The sequence below is a fragment of the Rattus norvegicus genome, chromosome 16 (assembly GCF_036323735.1).
Source record: "Rattus norvegicus strain BN/NHsdMcwi chromosome 16, GRCr8, whole genome shotgun sequence".
Lineage (NCBI taxonomy): Eukaryota > Metazoa > Chordata > Mammalia > Rodentia > Muridae > Rattus > Rattus norvegicus.
This window is the reverse complement of record NC_086034.1, coordinates 26,735,619-26,761,659: the sequence shown is the minus strand read 5'-3', so window position 1 is coordinate 26,761,659 and position 26,041 is coordinate 26,735,619. Positions and strand designations below refer to the sequence as shown.

At 40.1% G+C, this 26,041-nt stretch overlaps 1 protein-coding gene across 18 annotated transcripts in view; it reads right to left on the bottom strand.

The window, feature by feature from the left end:
• Psd3 (pleckstrin and Sec7 domain containing 3) overlaps positions 1-26,041 on the bottom strand; it is a 563,941-nt gene that overhangs the window by 40,876 nt on the left and 497,024 nt on the right. For all 18 annotated transcript variants that reach the window (XM_006253039.5, XM_063275383.1, XM_063275384.1 and 15 more), the window contains one exon: positions 19,158-19,228. In XM_006253039.5, the coding sequence (XP_006253101.1) occupies positions 19,158-19,228 (71 nt within the window). The remainder of the gene's footprint in view (positions 1-19,157; positions 19,229-26,041) is intronic.

Below are 26,041 nucleotides of genomic sequence, written 5' to 3'. Positions count from 1 at the left end.
TTTGAAATCTTACTAAAATATATTTATTATGAATTTTCTGTTTCAAGGAACTGTATTTTGCCTTCCATGTTACTGCTTGCTCTCTTTGTTCTTTTGGATTTGTTCCATGGCTTACTGCTCACTTGCTTTATTTCTTTGTTTCATCTTGATAAACCTATTCTTATCCATTTGATCTCTCAAGCATTTTCTTCATGTGGATCACATACTCTCATTCTACTCAAGTACCTTTCAGGGTATTTGTGACAGGTATAGAACTGGATATAGAATTCTCAGTTGCAGTCCTTCTGCTCATACTCATTACAGTCTGCACGTGATAGTCTTTCTTCATTTACTTTCCATATAATAGAGTCCAACGGCATTCTGATTCTGTGTGCTGTGAGCGTATGTGCATGTGGATGAATATGCTAGGCACAGATGTGGAGGCCGGAAGTCAATGTTGGTGTCTTTCTCAATCACCCTCTACCTCACCTTCTGAAGGTAGAGTGTCTCACTGAATTTGAGGTTCACTAGTTCATCTGGGCTGGCTAGCTAGTAAGACCTCAGGGTTCTTCTGTCCACCATTCCTTAAGCCAATGCACTGAGGTTACAGGTACATGGTGCCATGACTGGCTTTTTTGTTGTTGCTGCTGCTGTTACTGCTCTCTCTCTCTCTCTCTCTCTCTCTCTCTCTCTCTCTCTCTCTCTCTCTCTCTCTCTGTGTGTGTGTGTGTGTGTGTGTGTGTGTGTTGGGGATCTGAACGTAGGTCTCTACTTGTATAGCAAGCACTTAGTACACTGAGCCATCTCCCTATTTTAAGTTCCTTTTCCTCTTACATTTTCTAGTAGAAATCTCATAGACATTTGTCTTTATTCGTGGCATTCGGTCATTTTTGCTTGGCTGTACTTTAATTTCTCATCTACCTAGTCTAAAAAGTATGAAATCTCGCCGATTCTCTTTCTGTGGTCACTAAAATGGCTGGCTAACTATCACTGCAGGTAAACAACATAACTGCACACAATGGTAATGGTTGTTCCAGAGACTTAAGGTCTCCAACTTAGATGTACCCAATACTAACTGACAATTGTCACACACTGCCATGGTAATCTCTTCGTTCTCTCCTGCCAAGTGAACACAACAGTCTTAACAAACTGTGGTTCGGAATATGAATATCTGGAATTAGAGCTTGTATGTTCAAATACCTGCTTCTGATAATGTCTTTGTGATCTTTGATAAGTTAAACTTATTAATCTTAGTTTTTTCTCTTATAAATTAGTGAAAATATCTCTATTAATGGAGATGATAGCTTTAGTTTGTTTTTTTAATGATCATCCTGACACTGGCCCATTCCCTTTCGTATTCTTTAAGTACCCCTCGAGGTGGTCATACCTAGTCTTACAGTTTTACCTCTCACCTATATTATAGTATCTAACAAACTGCTTGAATTAATAACAAGCAAGGCCAGTTGTTTGCTATTAGCACTCAATGACTTTAGCACTTGAAAGCATTTGGTGCAGATTCCCTCTGGTAATGTTTTCATTTAGAAGTAAGTGGAAAGCACAGTATTCTCAGACGGCTGTAAACCGCAGTGAGTATAAACTGCACCATTTCCTATGGCTCCTGCAAGCACAGGCTGACGGCACCTGCCATCTTCGTTCTCATCCAATGCTTTGTTTTAATATTAGTTCGTTCCCAGTCTACTGCACATGTTTAGTTCCCAGAGTCCCATGCTCATCTCATCGCAAAGTTGGAAACTTACTCTAACTCCAGCATGTAGATGTTGAGCCTTTTGGTAGTGACTGAATTAGGAGAGCAGGGAGGAGTCCTCTGACTTCTAAGGAGAGGGAGAGAATCATAGAAACATACCTGTCCCTGCCATGGTATTAGTGTAGTTTAGAGAGCCCTGGTCAGAGCCCAAGTTTCTAGAACTATGAGCCAAAACTAAGCTCATTCCTTTGCAAATGAGCTCACATTAAACCATTATTATAATTCTCAGAAGCTGACTCATCAGCCTTTAGACAACATTATTTATCCCGAGGCAGATGGAGGCATGCTAAGGCACATTCCAGTTCATACTGGGAAGAATGTTCGACACAGGGCAGAAATGGAAGCTGGGCTCTGTTTATTGGGATTAAACTGACATTAGGGGCTTTAAGTCTATCAGTGTGTACAGCTAATAGTAAAACAGTGTTATCATCATCTTAAATGCAAGGCAGTAACAATAAGATACATTTGGGTAACCCAACCTTACTCAAAAGAAGGAGAGGAGGAGGAGGAAGAGGAGGGAGAGGAGGAGGAGGAGGAAGAGGAGGAAGAGGAGGAAGGAGGAGGAAGAAGGAGGAGGAGGAGGGAGGAGGATGGGGAGCAGCAGCAGCAGCACCACCACCACCTTCACCCGCAATGATAGCAGTGCTGGGAAGTATGGTGGTACTCAGGTTGGCCATAAGAGTGAGAAGAAGTAACTTCAATCCATCCTGATAGCTTCCGCGTTTACTGCTTAAGCTACAGGACAGGATTTAAATGATAGGGTAGGGAAGGAAGGAATAAGGCACAAATTATTGTAATCAAACCAATTCAAACCCATGACTGTTTGCTGTGGAAACTAGATGTAAAACAGAGAGGATGATAAATCCAATCAAGACATTTTCTATAAGGGAAGAAAAGGCTCCATGACATGCAATTACAACCCATTTTCTCCAACAAACGAAGGTGAAAACGATGCCTGAAAACCCGCCACTCTCCCCGTGTTCCCTACAATCTGCATTGCTCTGTAGCATGACTCATGAGAGCACTCTGCCATCCTAACAAGCAGTCACCCTGTGATTTCACAAGGCTCTTACTTACATCCATCTAGGGCATGCATTTCAGAGTTCTTTCCCTTATAATGTTTGTTAATTAAAGCTTCTGTGAATTCACACCACAATACCCGTAGGTCCACAAAATACTGCATCAGGTTTGAAAATTTTCTGTTCTCAGGTACTATAAAGTTCAACCTAGACAGGGGCAAAACCCATCAACAGCAGTGGAAAGCACGCTCAGATTCTCTTTCTGTCAAAGCATTATCTACTTAACACCTTATTAAATAGCTACAATTGATATATGTAATTTAAAAAGCCTAGCAAGTGGAAATACTCTTGATGACCACTGAAAACAATGAGAAAAGACTGTGAACATTCCCCAGCTTATTGTTATGAGGCTATAACAGGAATATTAGTAGCTAAGGCGGGTATGATTACAATGACTGAAGTGTTAACTGCTATCACTCACTCAGACCACTTAGCACATAGCCATCCCTGCCAGCTTTATGTCACAGTTAGAGAGAAAGGCTTGGTTTCAAAAACTACAAGAATACTAATGCACTATAGGTCCTAAGTTGTCCCATAATGCTTGGTTCTTGCACGGTACTAATATTTCCTATAATATGATAGTTATCTTTTGAAAACTCTAGTACTTTCAGTTATTTTTCTAATACCGTCCAGTTTCATCTTTTTATTTTTTTAACACAGCACTGAGAAGTTATGGCTATCTACAAACCTGGGCAGGAGATACAATAGCAAGTCAAACGAAAATATGGTTTATTAGACTAAACTAAGCATATATGTGAAAGTCACAAATTTAAAGCTGAAAGGAGGCTTGAGTCTCATTTAACCTAATTTTTTCATATATGACAATGTTACAGTAGAAAATGCCCTATGTTTCTGTAGAAAGGAGACTCCAGGGAACAGCCAAGGAAAGCAAGATGAGGCAGTTTCCTGTGTGTTCGTTTACTTGGTTGCAGACAGTGTCTGTCTTCTCCAGGACAATACTGTGGTGATCCTGGTCTCAGGAAGATTTTGTCTTTGTTGCCACTGACAACCCCTCAGTCCACCGCCAGGAGTCCTAACCCTCATAGTGGGACTTGAACTGCTCTCTTCCAGTAAGGCCTTGGGCTTCAGTGAGACACAAGAAATTTTCTAGGATGAATTTGACAAGTGAGCCGGATTTAATGAGTATGAAGTTACTTGGAAAGAGAGTGAGAACAACTGCCCTTGGGAAAAGATTATGGGTTCATTGACCAACATCTAAAAAATAAAACGAAAATAAAAACAAAGACATCTTAAAAATTCTTTAAGGGGAACTAAAATTTCTCATTATCTACTTTCTAATAAGTACAGTGTCAGGATGGTGCAGGAGTCAATACCAGACTTAACTAACAAGCTGCTAAAGGCATGCTTGGGGCACAGAGGGTGTGGAGAGGGAGAGAGAAAGGCAGGGGAGAGGAGAAGGGAGGGTGAGGGGAATGGAAAGAAGAGAGGGAGAGAGGTGGGGATGAAGAAGGGAGGGGAAGAGGGAAAAGGCAGGAGGGGGGAGAAATGAGGGAGGGGGAGTCAGAGACTGAGACCTCTAGAGGCAGCAAGCACACTGCAGTACTCAGGTGCTGTCAAGCCTGACAATTTACATTCGATCCCTTTGACTGACACACATAACAGGAAATAACAGAACTGGACTCCTGCCTCTGACCAGCACATAAGCACCATAGTGTGAGCACATGCACACAGGTCCAAAATCAATTAAAGTATGTGTGTGTTTTCAAGGCACACTCATTACTACACTGTTGTCAGGACTGACCATCACTCACACCGAGTTCAGGTCCTGGGAGGGCAAGTCAATAGGAAACTCAGGTATTTCCCTCTGTATCTTTCCCATGATTGGAAAAGGCGTAGTAATGTCTACCGAATGTTAGGATGGGATAGAGGAAATAAGCTGAGAGAAGAACAAGGAGACAAAGGAAGGAAAGGAAGGAGGGATGGAGGTGTGTGTGTGGAGAGAAAGGGGAAGAGGGGGAAAGCAGCACAGATGGGAACAAGGAGCCCGGGTGGTTTGGACCCACTATCTATTTAGGCAGGGGGCATAGCCACTACATGAAACAAACAAGATTTCTGTTAGCTGGGTATCAAACAGCAGCTGGATTTTTAGAAGAATCTTCTAGATCACAGCCTAAATGTTTAAACCCCAAGGACCAGGCATGCTTCCAGCTGTAGTATCTTACTAAGAATTTATAGTTTAAAAAACAGTGATTATATTCTATTACTCACGAAGAGGACACATTTATCTACTGGACTGGTTCATTAATCTAAATTAGGATGCACGAACCTTGGGTGAGATCACAGCTCTCCTTTGGGAATGAATACTAGGCTTCAAAACCCGTTTCCCTGCTTCCTTTAAAAGTATCAACCATTGTACACTGAAAATGATTCAGTGTGGGTATGTAACCTTTGCAAAGCATGAAAGGTCACAAAGTCAGCACTTTCATAAAAGGAAATAAAATATCTTGAGTGTACAGGATTAGTAAAAGAGCCAGAGGAGGTCTAGCCAGGATCAGCCTGCCTTAGGCACTATGGAATTTATTAGTACATGAGCTCTGGGAATCATCTTTGTCTTCTTCCTGCCTAGCCAGGATCATTCCTGATTCTAACTATACTTTATAATAGAAGAGAAAGTGGGGAAGAGCCTTACAAAGCTTCTGTAAGGCAAAGGACACTGTCAATAGGAAAAAATGGCAACCAACAGATTGGGAAAGGGTCTTTCCCAATCCTACATCTAACAGAGGGCTAATATCCAAAATATCCAAAGAACTTAAGAAGTTAGACTCCAAAGAATCAAAAACCCTATTAAAAATGGGGTACAGAGTTAAACAAGGAATTCTTAACTGAGGAATACTGAATGGCTGAGAAGCACCAAAGAAATGTTCAATATCCTTAGTCATCAGGGAAATGCAAATCCAAACAACCCTGAGATTCTACCTCACACCAGTCAGAATGGCTAAGATAAAAAATTCAGGTGACAACAGATGCTGGCAAGGATGTGGAGAAAGTGGAACATTCCTCCATTGTTGGTGGGATTGCAAGCTGGTACAACCACTCTAGAAATCAGTCTGGCAGTTCCTCAGAAAATTAGACATAGTACTACCTGAGGACTCAGCTATACCACTCCTAGGCATATGCCCAAAAGATGCTCCAACATACAACGAAGACACATGCTCCACTATGTTCATAGCAGCCTTATTTATAATAGCCAGAAGCTGGAAAGATCCCAGATGCCCTTCAACAGAGGAATGGGTACAGAAAATGTGGTACACCCACACAATGGAGTACTGCTCAGCTATTAAAGAAATGACTTCCCACAAAAGGGGTTAACATACTGTATGCACTCACTGATAAGTGTATATTAGTTTAAAAGTTTGGAATACTTAAGATACAATTCACAGACCACATGAAGCTCAAGAAAAAGGAAAATCAAAGTGTGGATGCTTTAGTCCTTCTTAGAAGGGGGAACAAAATACTCACAGGAGGACATACAGGGACAAAGACTAGAGCAGAGACTGAAGGAAAGATCATCCAGAGATGGCCCCACCTGGGGATTCATCCCATATGCAGCCACCAAACCCAGCCACTATTGCTGATGCCAAGAAGTGATTGCTGACGGGAGCATGATATGGATGTCTCCTGAGAGTCTCTGTCAGAGCCTTAGTGATACAGAAGGGGATGATCACAGCCAACCATCAGACTGAGCATGGGGACCCTAATGGAGGAGTTAGAGAAAGGACTGAAGGAGCTGAAGGGGTTTGCAACCCCATAGGAAGAACAACAATATCAACCAACCAGAGCCCCCAGGGGTCCTGGGGACTAAACCACACATGGAGAGACCCATGGCTCCAGCCACATATGTAGCAGAGGATGGCATTGTCTGGCATCAACAGGAGGAGAAGTCCTTGGCCCTGTGAACACTTGTTTCCCCAGTGTAGGAGAATGCCAGAGTATGGAGGTCGGAGTGGGTGGGTGGAAGGGGGAGCATCCTCTTAGAAACAGTGGGGGTGGGGAGGTGGGAGAGGGAGGATCCTGGAAAGGGGTTAACATTTGAAATGTAAAGCCATAAAATATCCAATAAAAAACCCCACAAACTGAACTAAACCAACTCAAACTAGAATGAGACAAACCGTCCCCTTTCTAATGGACTTTTATAAAACCCTTGACACAGCTCAACACAAGTCTTTGAGTCAGAAAAGAAGTGAAAAGATTGGCATGGAGCTTAGGACTCCCAGTGTGACGATATTTCCACCTTGGTTCTCAGACTCCAAAATGGTTAAGTGTGTAAATATTGCTACAGCCCCAATTCTGGTGTTGTATCTCAGAGGTTCAACCCTGAAAGACTCCAAATATTGTACTATCTTACCTATCCAAACATATCCCTTTTACCTGTGTTATTTTTCTAGATTCTAACCTATACTTATTTATTTATTTATTCATTCATTTATCTGTTTGTTTGTTTATGGTAGCGATGGAGATTGGCCCAGGTTAAATGCTATGCCAGTGAGATATAACCATAGTTCTCATCTTGTTTATCAGGTTACCTAGTGGGTTATTGATAGGATGCTAAGACTTCACTAGCCACCGGTTGCTTAAGATTGGTCTTTTCATCTCCACTGTCAGTCCCAGCTCTGTGAGGGGTCGACAGTATGTTCATCCCTTGCCTAGCCTCCAATGTGAAATTTTATCAATGAGTCTGACATCACTCTTTGGGTAGTCTATAGGTTAAATTTGGGATGACGGCAGAGAGAAGAGACCTAATAGTGCAGAGAAGACTGTGTATAGGGTAGAGAAACTCAACAAAACTTGTCAGGAGAAAATGACAGATGGAATTCATTTTCCTCTAAAGAACACTCAATGAGAAGACTCAGAGATTAACTAGAAATGAGACAGACATTGGGATCTGCTCCTTGCAAAAGTCGTAGGCAGGAGACACCAGAAGAGTGCACAGGAAGTTGTCGATATACTCCTTGCCTGTGTCTTCAACTCTCCTCTAACTGGCGTCTAGCACCTGTCGCTCCATCAAACCTTCTATAAATAAATTTCTGGTTTTTGAATGCATGTGAATGGTCTACTTCCTCCTTTATGAGAGGAGAATGTTCCCAACATCTCTGATGTCTGGAAAATCAGTTTCTCTTCGCTGTTTTTGTTCTTTGGCCACTTCATTCAAGCTCTGTAAGTATGTTTTGTAATGTTTCCCCTGGTAAATACAGTGTCTGTGTACCCTGGTTCTATCTTCTCAATCTATAAAATTTAAGTGACATCATCTCATTCCTATGCTTTGAATTATCAATAATTTGTCGCTGACTCTGTAGACTATATTTCTAGGCATTCTCCTTGGTTCCAGATCTGAATATGCATAATTCATACTAGATAGCCACTTCCAGTTCCACAGAACTTGAAATGCAATACCATAGTTCAAATTCATCCACTAGATCCTTCCCTGTTAACATGCCCTAGTTCAATCTAGTCTGCACACATCAGTGAATCTGCTTCTAGGTCAATTTTCACACTGCACAAAGGCTAATGCTTCTAAACTGTAGGAACTGTCAGTGTCCCCTTCACACAACGGCTCCACGTTCACTCAGACTCAACTCCCTCATCCAGCTTGTTAGGCCTTTCAACCTGTCCCAAACACTTTTTTTATTCCACTGATCTTGAAGCTACCCAAATGTGCTATGGTTTCACATCTACACATCCACACAAGCCTGTCCTCGTTGGATCCCTGTATGATTTTTATTTTTCCATTTGTCATTTTAACATAGGCTTAGTTATTGAAATCGCTTCCATGACCTTCCCTTCTTTACTTTGTGTTGGGTGGTACACACTTCTCCATGTTTCAAATGCCTACTTCGTTCTTCAGAGCCTTGATGGAATCCAATTATTCTTATTGTTCTTAAAGTTTTCGGACAGAGAACTGACCTCTCCAACACTGTGTTACAGTCTTATCTGTCATTTATAGTATTGAAAAAATCCAGCAGGGTCTTAATCCTCAAGATGAGACAACCTTATCATCTTACTTCCTAATTAACATTATGGTCTCCTGCACCCGATTGGTAGCTTGTTAGCTCAAGTTTGCATTAGTGAATACTTTACTTATATTTAAATGTAAATCTGAGAATATGAAAGGTTAGGTTTGACATTAAAAAAAGCTAACATTGGAGTGTTGGTGGCCTGTGTGCCATGGTGAATGTGTGTTGTCAGAGGACAAGTCTATGTATGTATATTTAATTGTATGATCAGTTGACACATTTATTTATTTATATTTATTAAAAATGCATTGGTATTTTACGTGCATGTATGTCTGCTTGAGGGTGTCAGTCCTTAGAACTACAGCTGTGAACTGCCTTGTGGGAACTAGTAACTGCTGGGCTATCTCTAGAGCCCACAGATGGCATGTTTTCTAAGTCAGTTCTCTTCTTCCACCTTTATGTAGGTCCATGGATCAAACTTAAGTTGCTATTCCAAGGGATATTTTCCTAGGAGGAGTTTAGAAGGGTGAAGGGGAACTCCCTAGGGATCCACTCTAGACTAACACATTTCTCATGTTAATGTTTAAGAACTGCTGTATCATGTGGCCATGCTAAGGAGACGGTGATACAGAGGGTGATACAAGCACCCAGGACAGCTTACAAACTTGACAGGTGTGAGATATTAAATTAACTCTTGACATTCTCTTTGGTAAGCTTACTTGGCTGAGACAAAGGAAGGCTGGAAGCTGGGCAAATGAAGACAGAGAACTGGGAGTATTTTTCTCTATATTTTAACATAGAATAAAACTTAGTTTTTCTGATAATTTACAACTTTTGTTGGCTTGGTTTTTTTGGGAGAGGAAAGTTTTATTATTCAATCCTAATGAAACTCAAATTGTACTTTCTTACATGGATAGAAATCATTAGAGGCTAGTTCATAGTTGAAAATCTTGGTGAAAGGCTTGAGGCAATGGCAGAGCAGTGGCAACACTGCTGTTCCATGGGCACAGGGGCTCTGTGCTTGTGCATGGTGTCTCTGGGGCTACAGTCAATGACACATTAGTGGCTAGCTATCATGTCTCTTTAGGAGACCCATTTGATTCACAGAAGCCAGTAAGCAGAACCCTTGTTTTGTCTTGTCTCTGGCAACACGCTCCAGTATACTGGCAGCCATCTTGGGCTAGGATGCAGTGATGGAATGATACCTGACCAGAGTGGGGCGACCTCTCAGAAGGGAAGACAAAAGTCACTAATGCAAGGAATCTGGACAGTGTAAGACAAGAGAATGGATGCAGACTAGTGACTTTCAGGTCAGATGCTAAATCCTAAGGCCTTAGTATCACACCTACCATACACCCATCCATACCAGTGAGCTGATTTGGTGCTGAAATGAATTAAACATTTCGTCTAAGGAAGTAGTGGCCTTTTCTCATGACTTCACCCAGAGGATTTCTTTGCTTTCTGATGGATAATAAACTTCTGATCATAATAAACTCATTGTATGTTGAAATTATAAGTCGCAGGCTCACTTAAATTCACTTAACCTCCATGAAACCCCACAGTTTAGCACTCAGTACACAGTACACTCCAGCACCAATTTATTCTTGATGAGAATAAAGAGAAGAGAGAGCCTTACAAGTCACAGACCTGTAACGTAGTAGGTGAATAGTTGACAGGATTGAGTCACTTTTTCAACTGTTCCTGAAGTACAGTGTGTGTGTGTGTGTGTGTGTGTGTGTGTGTGTGTGGGTGTGTGTGTGTATGTGTGTGTGTAACTTTTAGGATATAATAATGTCATCCCAAGAGCAGGAGGGAGGAGCAATGTAGCTCTTCTTGCACCCAATCGAGGTCTTATGGGAAAGCTGGCTGGAAGGGAAGAAAGAGCCTCCTAAAATCATTTGAGTACCTGTGTGCTGGTGGGAGTGCAGGTCTCAACTTGAAACTCCTCTAGGAAGGAAGTGGCTTCTCGTGTGCATGAGACAGACTGAGACAGTGTGATGACGCCATCTCTTTAGGCTTCATGACGCACATGCTCTTTGAAACACAATTGTACGGACATGAGACATTGTTTGAAATTGTTGCTTTCTGGCTAAAATGCTCTGTGCTGTATTGTCAGCTACGTGCTTTTTCATCAGAGATTTATTCCTCCTCTGTCTGTCTGTCTGTCTGTCTGTCTATAGATATACAGCTATATATATTTTAAAAATATATGCCCCCCTTCAGTGAAAATATTTTCAATGTCTGTTATTTTGTTCTACTGTCTTGGTGAATTCCCAATTTAGCCCCCCTGCCCCATTTTCTTATCTTTATGTAGGCGGACATAGGGCAGTATATCTTAGTCACCTTCGAAAGCCTGGAATTGTTCATACTGTCTGACGCGTGGTTAGCTCTCAACACTTCTAAGAGGATATAAAACAAGAAAGTGTACACAACCCAAAATGACACTGTCACTACACAGTTTACCTCTGTCTAGTATCTGCTACTGTGTTCTGGTAGATTAGGCATCACGGAGGATTGAAGATTATCAGCGATGAACAGTCACTGCCTTCTGTAGAACACATTCCCAGTGCAGAGCCTCAACTCCAAGGCTGTCTACTGTACTGCAGCTCGTGTGGGCAGCTCAGTAACCTGAAGAGCCTCTGCAGCAGGATCAAGTGGACACATCCACAAACACTCGCTTCTGCCTAGACTCCCAGTGACTGGTGCTCCAATCTCTAGGCTGTACATGAGGTTATTGTGAGTGGGCACTGTTCATTACTATTCAGTTTTCAAGCATTCATATTTTAGACGTTTTTATTTTTAAAAGAATGTTCACAATAATAAAAAGAAAGCAGAACTTGATTATAAAAGATGGCTGGCTCCCCTTTCCTATATCTGTCTGTTCTCCTTCAAATCCAAGGCCTCTGTGTTCACTAATTGTTTTTACATGCACATATGCACATACATATGTATTCCTAAATATAACCCATTTGATCTGTATCATGCTACCCATATATATGTTTTCAGGGCTGAGTGTTTGGCACTGGAAAATCTATGTGTGTTCTATGGGAAAAATGATACAATTATAATCTCAGAAATAAAAAATATAAATTTCATTAAAACATGGTTGCCCCTTTGCTAATATTCTTATTCTCATTTTAAAAGATGCTATGCTTTGCAGCTATACCAGCATTCTTACTGATTTACAGATACCCTCATCCAATACTTATGAGCATATATACACAAACATACACATATGCACACATACACACATGTCCCCTCAAAAACAGACATGTGTAAAATGTACACACACACACACACACACACACACACACACACACACACACACAAGTTTGTTGCCAGTCTTCTCTCTTTATAGAAGGGACTTTTATACAACTTTCTCCAGATGCAATCTGCGGTACTCCACAAGTCAGGAGAAGCAATCGTTTCTGGAGCGCTAATGCAAACTAACGCTGAAGCAGCAGCAAGCACAAAGCTGCTTCGCCCATAATCCCCAACTCTTCTCTTCTCTATCTAGATGACTTGAAGTGACACCAGTACAGTTCTAAGGGAGAAGGAGTGAAAAAGTTGTTGACTTGGAAACAGCATTTTTCTTTTTGCATCACTGTATAAAATACTGAGTGCAAGAGTACTCCCATGCCTAGATCTACCAGGAGATGGAGGGGGTGGACATCCTGTGGTTAGATATTCAAAGGAGGGCTTTAGTCAAAGATGGAGATGTTAGAGAAAACAAAAAAAGTGAGCCAGGAGATGGGATTTATTCAGGAGAAACAGCTGTGCTATGTGGAATTTAATTTCAAAACCTTGCTCTCTACAGAGACAAAACCATCTGAAAGGATCAGTATGGGCTCAGCCTGCACACATGCTAATTTGGGAAGGCCACAAAAAAGAACATATAAATCAAAAGCTGTAACAACTCCATAGGAGAATAAGGGACAATACCAGATACTTGGCCAAGTTAGAGCACGGTTAATCTGAGTATCAACCACCGTCTCCATGTATCTGGTGAGAGACAAGGGGCTGCTAGATTCATAGAATAATGCCTTTAACCTTATAGATAGTATTACTGCTGTGAGTTAAAGGGCAGCAATGAATCAGACATTTTTTAAACATTCCTATCACCCTTGTAAAGAGTCCCTCTTGGCGCCCTGTAGGCAGGATGGAGCTGGCTTTGGATGCCTGGGGATTGCTTAGAACAAAAGAAAGAGGTGGGTGGTTTGCTATGGCCAGCACTGCCTCAAACAGTCTGGGGAAATGCACTCGACTAAAGTTCCCTCTCCAGGGAGGGAAAAGAAAGCAGAACATGTGGCCAGGAGTCTAGATTTTTTCAAGGTCAACCTCGGAGACTCAACCTTTGCCTTGGATCACTCAAGACTTTAGCAGAATTGATAGCTTGGGGGCCTGGGGCTGCAGAGAACAAAGAAGAAAAGCAAAGTCTGGTGCACAGAACACCTTTGTGCAGGGGGATCTTAAGATTTCTGCCTTGGGAGAGACGGGGAGGCAGCGAATATGCTTCCAGTGCTCTGACCGCTTTTAGGACTGCCAAGAGGAAATGCTACCCGGTTGGTGAACTGGCATATATTGAATGTGAAATAACTGCTTAAAGTAAGGAAAAGCTGGGCAACCTGCAGTCCTGGAGCCGGATAACCTGGAGCAATGAAGATAGATATCAGAGGGTGGGAAGACAAAGGGTTTCTGTAGAAGAAACACGCAATCCTCCATAATTGAGAAATTGCATGCACAGGCACAAAGAAACAACATGTTCTAAAGGAATCTCTAAACAGGCCTTGAGAGGTGAGAGTTTTGAGCATGGAGCTCTTTCTAAGCTATCAGAGGTAGTTGTTTCTTCAGTCGGAAAGATTTTAAAATGGAACGCAGACGAGACATAAAAAAATAAGGAATTTGGTTTAAGGAGGAAAAATACATTTCCGAAAATCAACTGTAAGGAAAGGAAGGTAATTAATTGCATAGGACAAAACAGCAAATAGTCATGATAAATAGGTTCAATAAGCTTAATGAAATGATAAAATAACAGAATGATTATAGAAACAGAGAAACAAAACTATGTGAAGGTAGAAGAGGAAGTTTTAGGCTGAAGAGTACAATACCTGAGAGGAAATACTTAACTGAGGGACTCAACAGTGGGGACACCAACATAAGCATTATCAAAGTATGAGAAGAAAAAAAGGACAAAAGGGGACAGGGAAATTCTTCAAAGAAACAATGACAGAAAACCTCTCAAACGCGGGGAAGGAAGTCAGCAAATAACTGCTCAGTGTGATGGATGCACACAAATCCCACCAAACCTCACGATGTAATGAAAAATTCAAGTATAGGAGAGAAAAATGGTTTGTCATACACCACAAAATGCCCACAAGGTTTCATTAGACTTCTCAGCAGTAACAATTCAGAGAGGGCTGGGAGAGTTTATACACTGTGAGTACAAAAACAAAACAAAACAAAACAAAAAAACCAAAAAACCAAAAAAAAGAAAACAAAACAAAAACAAACAAACAAACAAACAAACAAAAACACAGAAGAATAGTGCTTGACAAAAGTATCCTTTATAGGTGAAGGGCATTTCCACAACATGCTACTCTTACAGCAAGGCTTCACAGATTGTGATACTCAACCAAAAGTAAGGGAAATGGTTAAGTGGACATATCAAAACAAAGATGCTATCATAAAACAACCTTCTGTTAGGTTTAGAAGGGCACAGCCTTAAAGTGAAAATATGGAAAAGAAAATCCATGCAGACTGTAGCCAGCAAAGAAGAGACATGGTCCCACTTACACCAGACAAAATAAACTTCAAATAAAATGGCCAAGAGAGAGGGTGTACAATCATCATGTAATGATAGAAAAATCCACTAGAAAAAGAAATCAGCCTCTCTCTCTGTCCCTTCCCTTCCCTCAACATTAGAGCTTCTAAACTTATGTATCAAAGATTGACAGACATGAGGAAAAAGCAACACATAATGGATTTCCACGTTTCACTTCAATAACAGATATAAAATGGCAGGTATTAAGCTAAAAGGCAATAAATGACTGAACGGATGCTATAGGTGAAATATTTAGACATATTTAGAGCATCAGACATAATGTTCTTCTGAAGTGCATTCTCTCCACCACAGATCACATGTTATTGTTCAAGCTTCAAGGATTAAAGACAGCTAAAATAATTTCAATCACACCTTACAACTAATGGTATGAAAACAGCACAAGAAATATGCAGAAATTAGACAGACTCTGCCATACTCTTTGAGCCAATGTGTTCAAGAAATCAAAAGAAAGAATGGAAATTGCCTTGAGACAAATGAAAATAAACACAACTTATGAAATCAAAACTTAGTGGATGCATGAAAAGTAGCCCCAGTAGGAGTTCATGGCAATGTGCATCTGCAGTAGAGAAGAAGGCAACATTGAATTTCTTAATTTTATATCTAAACAAACTAGCAAAGAGAGGAAATAATTAAATATCACAAGACATGGAAAAGAGAATAAAAAACAAATGGAAAGAAATTGCGGTCTCTAAGAAGTATTTTTTCTCCGATAAAATTGGACAACAATTAGTTAGAATAATAAAGGAAGAAAGCACCCAAATAACAAAATCGGAGATGAAATAGCTCAGTTGATGATACTGAAATTAAGACATTACTAAGAAACTTTTACGGCTAATTAGGTAGCAACATATTGGACAATCTATAAGAAATGGACAAATTGCTAGAAACATAATTGTCAAGGTTAAATCACGGAAAAACAGAGCATATTAACATCTATTACAAGAAAGAAACACTGAATAACAATGGAAAGAAATAAAACCCCAAATAACCAAAAACCTTTCAACAAAGATAAGCTTGGCACCAAATGGTTTCAACAGTGGATTAGTCCCACCAAGAATTAATGCTAATACTTTCTAGACACTTCCAAAGCACTGAAGAGGGAACATACCCAAACTTATCTTAGGGACCAACATGGCCTTGATATCAAAACTTTAAAAAAATACTGTAAGAAAAGAAAATTAGCAGACAATATTCATGATGAATGTAGATATAAAACCCTACCAGTAATCACAATAGGCTGAATTCAATAGTACATTAAAAAATACCAAACTAAAAGTATTTATCAGTAAAAAATAGAATATAATTTAACATAGGGAAATCAACCAAAATGAAATAAAGGTCTCATATAAGGGTTCACATTGGTATTTATATTCCTTAACAAATCTATAACAGTATTAAAATTCAATAAAGTTTATCAGTATTATGATGAAAATATTTAAAAACTAGGCACAGTTCATTATGATGGTGTATAAAGAAATTCTAAAATCCACAAAAATCCGTGAGAACTAATAAAAATCAGCAATGTTGTGTATTATAAACACAAAATCGGTTGCATTTGCATACACTAAGGGGAAACAACCTGATGAGGATTTTACAACTTTAGAGAAGTGTTAATAGACATTAAGCAACTGGGAATAAGCAAATGCATTAACAGAAGAGTCCCACACTGGAAACCGTAAAGTACAGCTGAATGAAATGACAGAAGGAAAATAAAGGGATAGGCCACGTTTGGGGACGGAAGATTTAATATTGTTAAAATATCCATATTATTCAAAGCAACCTACAGATTCAGTGGAATCAATATACGATCAGCATTTTAAACATACATTAAAAAATAAATCCTACATTCACAAAGACCCACAAATGTCCAAGGTTATCTAGAGAGACAGGAATGTGGGAGGAATCACAGTTTTGAATCCGTAACTTAACGAAGTTCCAGCACAGCATGGTCTGAAGGCAGAACAACGTGCACAAGAATGAGCCCAGGAAAGCCCCGTACGTGTACACCATGGGGAACAGAGTGGGGTGGAAAATCTGGCTATCCATATACATCTTAGAGCAAACACCAACTAGAGGGATCAGAATACCTAAATATTTAACGCCCATGACCACGAAAGTCTCAGTAAAACAAAAATCAACACAGAAAAATGTTGGTGGTGATTTTTGAGGAGGCCACCTAAAGCACCAAGAAGTAGGACTATATTACACTGAACGAGTAAACACTGAATAACTGGAACCGTAGGAAACGGAGTCTCCCTGTGCTCAGTGCTCCAAACAAGGAGCAGCTACAACTCAAACAAAGACAGAAGTGAAAGAGCAAGCAAAATACCATTTGAAGAAATTGTTCTTCAGTACAATTTCTCTACAATAATCAATAGTATTTAAATGCACTCAACAGTATTATTATGTTTTTATTAAAGACTATATACAACTATAGATAGGCACGCACACACACACACACACCTTTCTTTTTTTTAATCTTTCTTTTTCTGTTAGATATATTTCTTTACTTACATTTCAAATGGTATTCCCTTTCCTGGTTTCCTGTCCACAAGCCCCCATCCCCACCCCCTCCCCCATATGCGTGTTCCCCCCATCCACCCCCACACATCTTTCTATTCATTTCCTTGCGTTCATTTCTAAAACCTTTGGACTTGTTGCAGGAAATGTGTCTTGGATTAACAGTAAAAGGTTGCTGGAAGATGGGCCAGCAATGAGAGCTTGGACCGTTCTTTCAGAGGACAGGAGTTCAATTCTTAATGTACATTCGATGATTCACAGCTATCTGTAACTCTAAGTCCAGGGCATTGACACTATCCTTGGACTCCATGGACAATTGCACACAAATGCGCACATACAACTAAAAATATGAACACTTAAAATCTTTTAAAAACTGCAGAGGGGAGATACCATATTTTTTCTATGCCTGTCTCCCTAAAACCTTCAGATATTACTGATACTAGTACCCTTCTTCTCCTCAGCACTAACTTGTCCCTGCCTCTTCACAGAACGGTTTGTGTAAAATCCTGCTGCCTTTGCTAAGTGCTGGTCAACTTCCAATTAAACATGCAGTTGTCACTTAACCTCCCAGTCTCCGCTCACACAGTTAGGTGCCGGAAGCTCTGGAGACGACCTTTCACTGAGACAGGAACTATAAACTCAACCACACACACATCTGCACATCTGGAACTGGAAGTGAAGAATCTGATAAAAAAATGTACCTAGGAAACTTGGGATACATCTGAACTATTAAGTGCAAAAGTTTCAGCTCATAAAAATGTGCGTGTATGCATATATGTGATTGAAAGTAAGATGGTTAAATAATATATTAAATGAGTAATCAATTTATATAATAAATACTTATGGAATTAGGCCTTGTCACCGGTCTGTTACTTATGCACAAGCTCTAGTTTACTATAGCCACTTCCCTGATCATGTGTCTATATGCATCTATATAACTTTGGTTTTTCTAACACAGACACAGACACAGACACAGACACACACACACACACACACACACACACACAGATTCTAAGCATTGATATAACACAGGTGTTTCATATGACTTTATGCATACCTTAGTATAAAAAGATCCATGTTTAGTCAGTATTTCATACAGCTTTGCTGGGCACGATCAGGCTATGCCCTGGTCTAAGTTGCTGACAAGCTTTACAATACTTTATACTAAACGGAACAAAGACTTTCACGCTGAGCCTAGTCCAAATGGCTTCATATTACATCACAGTAGTTAGTTGTCTGTACTTTGAGTAAAAATGACAATGAAGAATGAAAGACTCTACATCATATTTGTGTGATTAAAAACCACCAGTTGCCCAGCACAAACCAAAAGGTGCAGACTAATAACGTGATCGTTTAAAAAAAAAAACATGTTAATTACTATCAATGAACACACGTGCCTATTAAAATCATATCAGAAGATCTAGGCCTGTAAACCTGTTAGACACATCAGACCAAGGAAGGATGGAATGCCTTTGTCACCATGGACCATAACCACTATCTACTGAGTCATCATCCCATCCAGTGCATGCATTGTAGGGCCTATATGTGACAAGGTCCTACCTTCTGTTCCAGGGACATCAACTCAGCAAGATCCTGTACCTGTGGTTGAATCTGCTTTGGTTTGAATTACCTCCAGCAATTTCAGCAGGTACTGGGCCTCACCACATGACTTTGTATCACATGACTCTGTACCATGTGATGCTGAGTGCACTGGTTCTCTCTCTTTGCCTTTAACAGTCTCTTTAACTCCCTTAATGGCACGTCTATGGATCATCATTTGATCTGGGAGTTAGTTTTAATTAAGGTGAGAAGAAAAGAACTGCTGACTGCCAAGGGCCATTATCAAGTAAAGTCAGGATAACCTAGTGAGTTATAGCCAAGGTAATGAACACAACACATGGTCCTCAATAAACTGTCATTGCAGGAACAATGCATGCACCTAAGCTTTCGACACAGTATCCCTCCAGCAGTGAATTTTGGTTTGACCCTCTGTACTTTACCTTTTGTAAGTAAAGAACTGTTCCCTTCAGGACAGCATAAAATGTCTTCCATCCCCGCTTTCCTCTTGGAGCTACGAGAAGGGAAATGGAAAAGTTTAGTTGACAAAGTCAGCTCTTCAGAACGACAATTTGAAACTTCAATGTGACGACTACTTTAAATATTCCTGGGTTATTAGCTGTCGATACAATGAAAACTAAAAGTTTCTTTAAATCTATTTGTTCTGAAATACTTCCCATGTGCTGATGTATTTCATCCTCACAGTAACCCTGTCAAGCAGGTATCATGACTTTCCTTGTTAAAAAAGGAAGCTCAGAGAAGTGACTTGCTAATAGTCATACAACTGGAAGGAGGAGAAGCTAGAAAAAGGATCATAGGAGCGTAGCTTTACCCTGTCCTACAGGACAGATGAATCCCAGACTAGGAACACAAAATAGGCAGATTAGAGATACATATGAATTCAAGAGAAGGTGTTAAGGCTAGATTTTGAAAGGACAGCCCCTGGCATTTTTCTCACAATGCTTCAACCACAGCATAGCTCTGAGACCTCACCATGGCAGTCTGTGTAGAACTCTATGCTGATATTGGGTCAATGCAATTGAGTTTGTTTTCCCTAACTAAATGTCTCTTTCCCTAGACTTGGAATGACTAAGAACAGACATTCTTCATCTTTGAAATTCACAGATTCTTATGCAGTGTAAAAGCAGCTTAAGGTACCATCTTAAAGATTCCCCAACCAGTTCATTTACAAGTCTTTAATTTCCTTTTATTTTTCTAGAATATAATGTAGATTTTCTCTATTCACTTAAGCAACTCACCAAAACACTCAAGCAAAACCACAGATCAAAATCCACAATTTACTCTAATAAAACTGAAATATGTTGTCACCTGATTGTTGCTCTCATAAACATGTTAGCTGAAACCAGAGGGGGGGCATTTACTCATATTCCTCTAGCATACATTTGCTCTTCTTTAATTTGGGTTCCTGATTAATTTAGGAAGTATTCATGTAACAATTTCAACAGAATTCTCAGGACTCTCAGGTTGGGATCTAGGTAACCATCCATCTACAGAATCCAAGTGCTTCTGCCAGCAACATACTGAGATAGCCACCTGGCAAGAAAGACCTCAAACATCCGCTCTGCAGGTTACCAGGGGAAACAGAAAATACCATTCCTTCTGTTTCTACTACGTGAAGTTTAAAGGTATGTGCTGACAGTATTTCGGGTTTCTTTTTAAAGCACCACACAAGATCCTTTGTTGAAAGAAATAGTGTGCTAACATGAAAGAGATTTTATCAGGTAGCCATGGTGCTTAAGATGATGATAAATTCTGATCCTGCCCACAGAAGAATCATGCACACAGGAGTGACCATGATCTGTGTCATCTGCTGCAGAGGGGACTGAGATGTATCATGGTGCCTTCTGGAATTCGCATTATCTCAGAATTGACCTCCTCCCTGAAAATTCACACAATCCCTCAGGACTTTAGCCCATGAATTAAAATATGTAGCTAACCTGTATAACATTGTATAAGCAAAGGACTGGCTAAACACTGATCAGAAATAGAGAAAAATCTGTTTCCTCTGATATGTTTATAGGCCCTAGTGTTGAAAAGTTTCCCTGAGGTTCTGAGTTTAGCATATGAGATCTTGAGGCATTTAATGCATATCTATAAAGTTATTTTTCTACAATAAAGAAGAAATCTGTCTATGAGCCCAAGTAAAAGCTCTTTAGCACCACCACAGTACATCTTTGAGAAACAGATTCTGAAGAGCACTTCATGGGAAACAGCAACCTGAATACTACCCATGAGGACCAACACCATGTCACCCCGAGGACCAATGCTATGTCACCCTTTGCTGCACTCGCCTCTTTCCCTCCCATTTTTCATACAAGTGTATAGCACAGTCTTAGCTGGTTAATTACAATTGGGTTAAGACTTAAATAAAGCAATTTGCAGTGCTCACAAGGAAGTGTTCATTGCCTATAGGTATGTTGCAGTAAAGCAGAGCTCTGAGTGTTTCTCTTCACAGTGCTAAAGGAAAGGGACTATCATCACCTCTATTTACTCAGGGACTTTGGGCATAAACATGTGACCTGGAAAAAGGAAGGCCACTGTGCATAGGAGTAGGCTGGGAGGCTCTCTGACTCCACTCCCTGCCCTCCTCACAGAGTTGCTGTTGAGTCTGCATGAAGTAAGGCTCAACTTGTGAAACACCATGGGGTGGACAACCGGAAGGAAGAGCACTGGCCCTCAGAATGACAACTGTGAAACAGTATAGGCAGGAGAAAAGAGTTTGAACCCAGAGGCTTGAAGTAAATTAAAATAAAGAACTGGAGTGAGAGAGGGGAGGAGACTTTACCCAAGTCCTGTTGTGGTGGCTGGGCTAGCCTTGTATTTATCTGTTGTAATTGATCTACACCAATATTTCAGGTAGGTAATGACCTTTAACTCATATTAACATAGCTGTAAACAATTGTTTCTGCAGTCCTGAAAATTTAAGAGGTTTTTTCATTTGAATAATCCAAAACTGTTTTAGCAGGGAGCTATATTCTTCTAATATCATTAAATTCATAGAGAAATATATTTAAAATATACTGCAATCTCAATGAAGGCATTCCAAAATAAACCCAATATTTTCTGGACTCAGAAACAAAGATGCAGTCAGTAAACGGTCTATACTAATACAATGAGGACACATCTAGATTAGATTTGTAACAGGCAGAAGGTATTGTTAAACGTTACTTTATTTCCCTAGTGATGGTGTCTCAAATCCCCCAAGTATCTATCTTACAGATGACAGCTCAGGTGTACAGAATCGGCTTCGTGCAACTGGGTTGTAAAGATCTAGATAAGCCACAGATGATACAGGAATCAATAGGGAAAGCTAAGGGTGATCAATGCAAACATCCCTAACAAAATATCCACAAGCATGAGAACTATTACAGTACTAAATCTTTATCAGCAAAGAGTAGCTCTGAATCTTTCAGATTAGTGCTTGAAGCAATTAGGTCCAAGAAGAACATAATAGAAGCTACCAGGGGGAGATGAGTCACACAGTATTAAGCAAATGAGAGTATTAGGTTATAACAGCATTAGTTTATAACAGGGTGGTAAAAACACAAGACTACTATTGTAGCGTTACATTTCTAAATTGATTTCCTTTGAAACTTAAGGCAATTTATATATTAAAAATGATTTGATTCTTATATTCTTTTTCTGTAAGATAAGCAGAGTCTGGCCTGTTCAGTTACCTGTATTTTATAAAAGGCAAAACTGGGGCAGCCTAACCTATATCCACTGACTTCCCAGAAAAGATTTCCTTCTTTTATATGATGGGAACAAGCTTACGTTATGGACAGAGAGCAGAACATGAAGGGAGAGAACTAGAATATTCTAGCCCAAAGCCACTGATAACTTCACAAAGCCTTCTGAACTAGGGTAAGGCACTTGAAGTTCATTACCACCCTAATTCCTACCAGTTCTCTTACTGTAAATATGACTCACCTAGTATTTCTGGTCATAAACCTCTAATATGTTGATGTTACAAGTTTCACATGGACATTGTTCAGTTGTTCCAAATGTGTGAATAAGATCAGGATACAGCCTACCCTTATTTTTGTGTATACTTTATTTGCTCATTATAAAGAAATAAATTTCAAACTGATCAGGAAATTTCCTGCTAGTGAGCTTCCATGGTACCAGAAAGTACTATTCATGCTTGTAGAGAGAATATCCTGTGTGCTGTATGGATGCATCACCTGTCCATTAAACAAACCCATGGATGGCCTATAGGGAAGGGTATAATAGAAGGAGAACATCTGGAAAGCAGAAAGAACTCTGGGATAGAGCCAGGCAGGAGATTCACTGGGTAGATGTGACAAGACAGACACATGGTAAGTAACTAGCCATACGGAAGAATGTTCATTAAAATAAATATATTATCTTAAGTTATGATTCTAGTAAGAGAAAAGAAGTATTTGTAAATGTATTTTGAGTCTGGGTCTTATTTCTAGGAGCATGGGGCTGGGAGGAAGAGTGGAGCTTTACTTCAATACATGCTCCTGGAGGAGAAGCTAGACTCTACAGACAAAAATACCAAACTGCCAGGCAAGATATACCTACTGGCTTAATAGGGCATAACTATTATAGGATAACCAACTGATCTGATTTGAAGGCTGACCAGGTAATTGTAAACCCACTGCTGAGGCGTGATAGCTCTAAGTAGAACATACTCTTTTAGTTTGTGAAATGGTCATGTCAGCAAACTTCCTTCTGAACTTTTATGTTTCTACTCAGATGTGGGTTGCTCTCAACCTTGGGCAGGGGGAGCGTCATTCTGCAGATAGTGGAAAGATATATAACTAGTCAGTACTTAGAATAATGATTCTCAATGCCAAGCCCTAAGCAAAATACCTTTATCAACACCCCAACTCCTTTCCCTTCAAACCCTTTCTAGCCAAGTCTTCAGGAACATCTTCAAAGTGGAGGCATAAAGAATGTAAGAATAGAGAAAGGACTGAAAGACCTTGAAGGGGCTCAGGACCCCATATGAACAACAATGCCAAGCAACCAGAGCTTCCAGGGACTAAGCCACTACCCAAAGACTATACATAGACTGACTCTTGGCTCCAACCGCATAGGTAGCAATGAATAGCCTAGTAAGGGCACCAGTGGAAGGGGAAGCCCTTGGTCCTGCCAAGACTGAACCCCCAGTGAACGTGATTGTTGGGGGGAGGGTGGTAATGGGGGGAGGATGGGGAGGGAACACCCATAGAGAAGGGGAGGGGGAGGGGTTAGCCCAGAAACTGTTGGCCCAGAAACTGGGAAAGGGAATAACAATTGAAATGTAAATAAGAAATACCCAAGTTAATAAAGATGGAGAAAAAAAAAGAATGCAAGAGTAGGAGAATTGGAAGAATTCTGTCAAGTCTTGTTATCTGTGAAATGGATATTGTACTCAAACTCATAACAGCTCTGGTTATCAGCAAAAGATCAATTCAGCTAGCACGGATGAGGGATGAGCCCATAATCAAGGAGCTATTGGTAGTTAATAGCTATCTGTTGGGAGAGGGAGAAGAGTTTCTTCTCTTTGGAAAGAGGACACTTAGCACCTTTAGTTTACCTGGGAGAAGGCATGAAGTGCAATGTACTTGTTAACACATTCATTGTGCGCATTTAGTTCTAAGTTCTGCTGACACTGAGGTATCAGTGAACTAGAAATGACAACTTGACCTTTCTATACAAGCATTATTAAGCAAAAGGATATTCAAACCATCATATATGCATCACTCAAATTGAACTCATATATGCACTATTCAAACTAAACTTATATATGCATCATTAAAACCAAACTCTATCTGCATCACTTAAAGCAAACATACATGTATTATTCAAACCAAATTCATATATATGCAGCACTCCAACTGAACTCATATGTGCACCATTGAAACTGAACTCATATATGCATCTTTTAAACCCAACATATATGCAACATTCAAAACCAACTTAGATGCATCACTTATATCCCAGTCATAGATGCATTATTCAAAGCAAACTCATATGCTTCGTTGGAGCTGAATTCATACATGTATCATTCTGCTTTCCCTTTAAGAGTCATACATGTATCATTCTGCTTTCCCTTTAAGAGTCATACATGTATCATTCTGCTTTCCCTTTAAGAGTCATACATGTATCATTCTGCTTTCCCTTTAAGAGGTGCTTCCATGGATGGCCACCGCTACGAGTCCAAGATGAATGTAAAGTGTCCGGCTTTGTAAAACAGCATAGAAGGTAACGGGATACGCACATAAGATAGTGAAGGACCAGGAAAATTCAGACCCCCTAGTAAACAGTGTAGAGCCAAAAATGTAGGTTAGCCAGTTCAGTGACTCTGTTCCAGGAACTTGATTGACCATAGAACTGACAATTACACCAGCTGGTTCTACAACTCTCTCCCAGGAACTAGCTGACCGTAAAGTTAGATTAAAATCTTAAAGAACAATCTTGAGAAGCAGGAAGCTTCTACCAGGAACTGGAGGACCATAAAGTTAAACAATCTTGAGAAACAGGAAGCTCCTCCTTGTGATTTTTCACTGGTATTCTGGACATTTTCCAATGACGCACTCCCTATCCCCTTGGGTTGTGGTTTCTTCCTTTAAATTCCCCTTCTCTTAGCTGCTGGTAGTCGAACTCCTCTGCCCCTGCGTGGGATAGGAGTCTCGACCCCAGTGCACTGGCTCCTATCAATAAACCTCGTGTAAATTACAGCAAGGACAGTCTTACGTGAGTTCTTTGGGGGTTTCGTCATCCTGAGACTTGAGTGAGGGTCTCCATGCCCCGGGGGTCTTTCAATAGGACTTACAAAGAAACAGGGTGGGAAGTTTGAGAATAATGACATACCCTTTTATTTATTTATTCATTCAGGAAAACTGATTTGCTAGTCGTGGAAACATGTGGTTTTGAATTTAGTTAAAGCAAACCTCATACTACCTCCTGCTAGAATGTTTCTTTCCGAGATAGCATCATGACCTGACCCTTTGACTTCAATTAGGTCAAGTGTTGTTTCATCCAGGAGTCTTCTGTCTGCTTTTGTAGCACAATGCATACTTCCTTCATTCTCCGAACATTAACATTCATCTTCTCCTCACTCTTTCTCCTTTTATCCCATCTCCTGGAATTCAATCTCTGGCCTGGGGCATGGCAGACAAATGCTCTATCACTGAGCTACATCTCTGTCCTTGAATTACTTTTCCTTAGATAATTTAACACTTGCATAAATTTATCATAAGTATAATACAGCCCTCTCCTCAAATCAGAGTGGAACCTCCAAAAGCACTCTGGTTTGTTGGTATCTTCAGAGCAGAGTAGAAACAACTTCCAT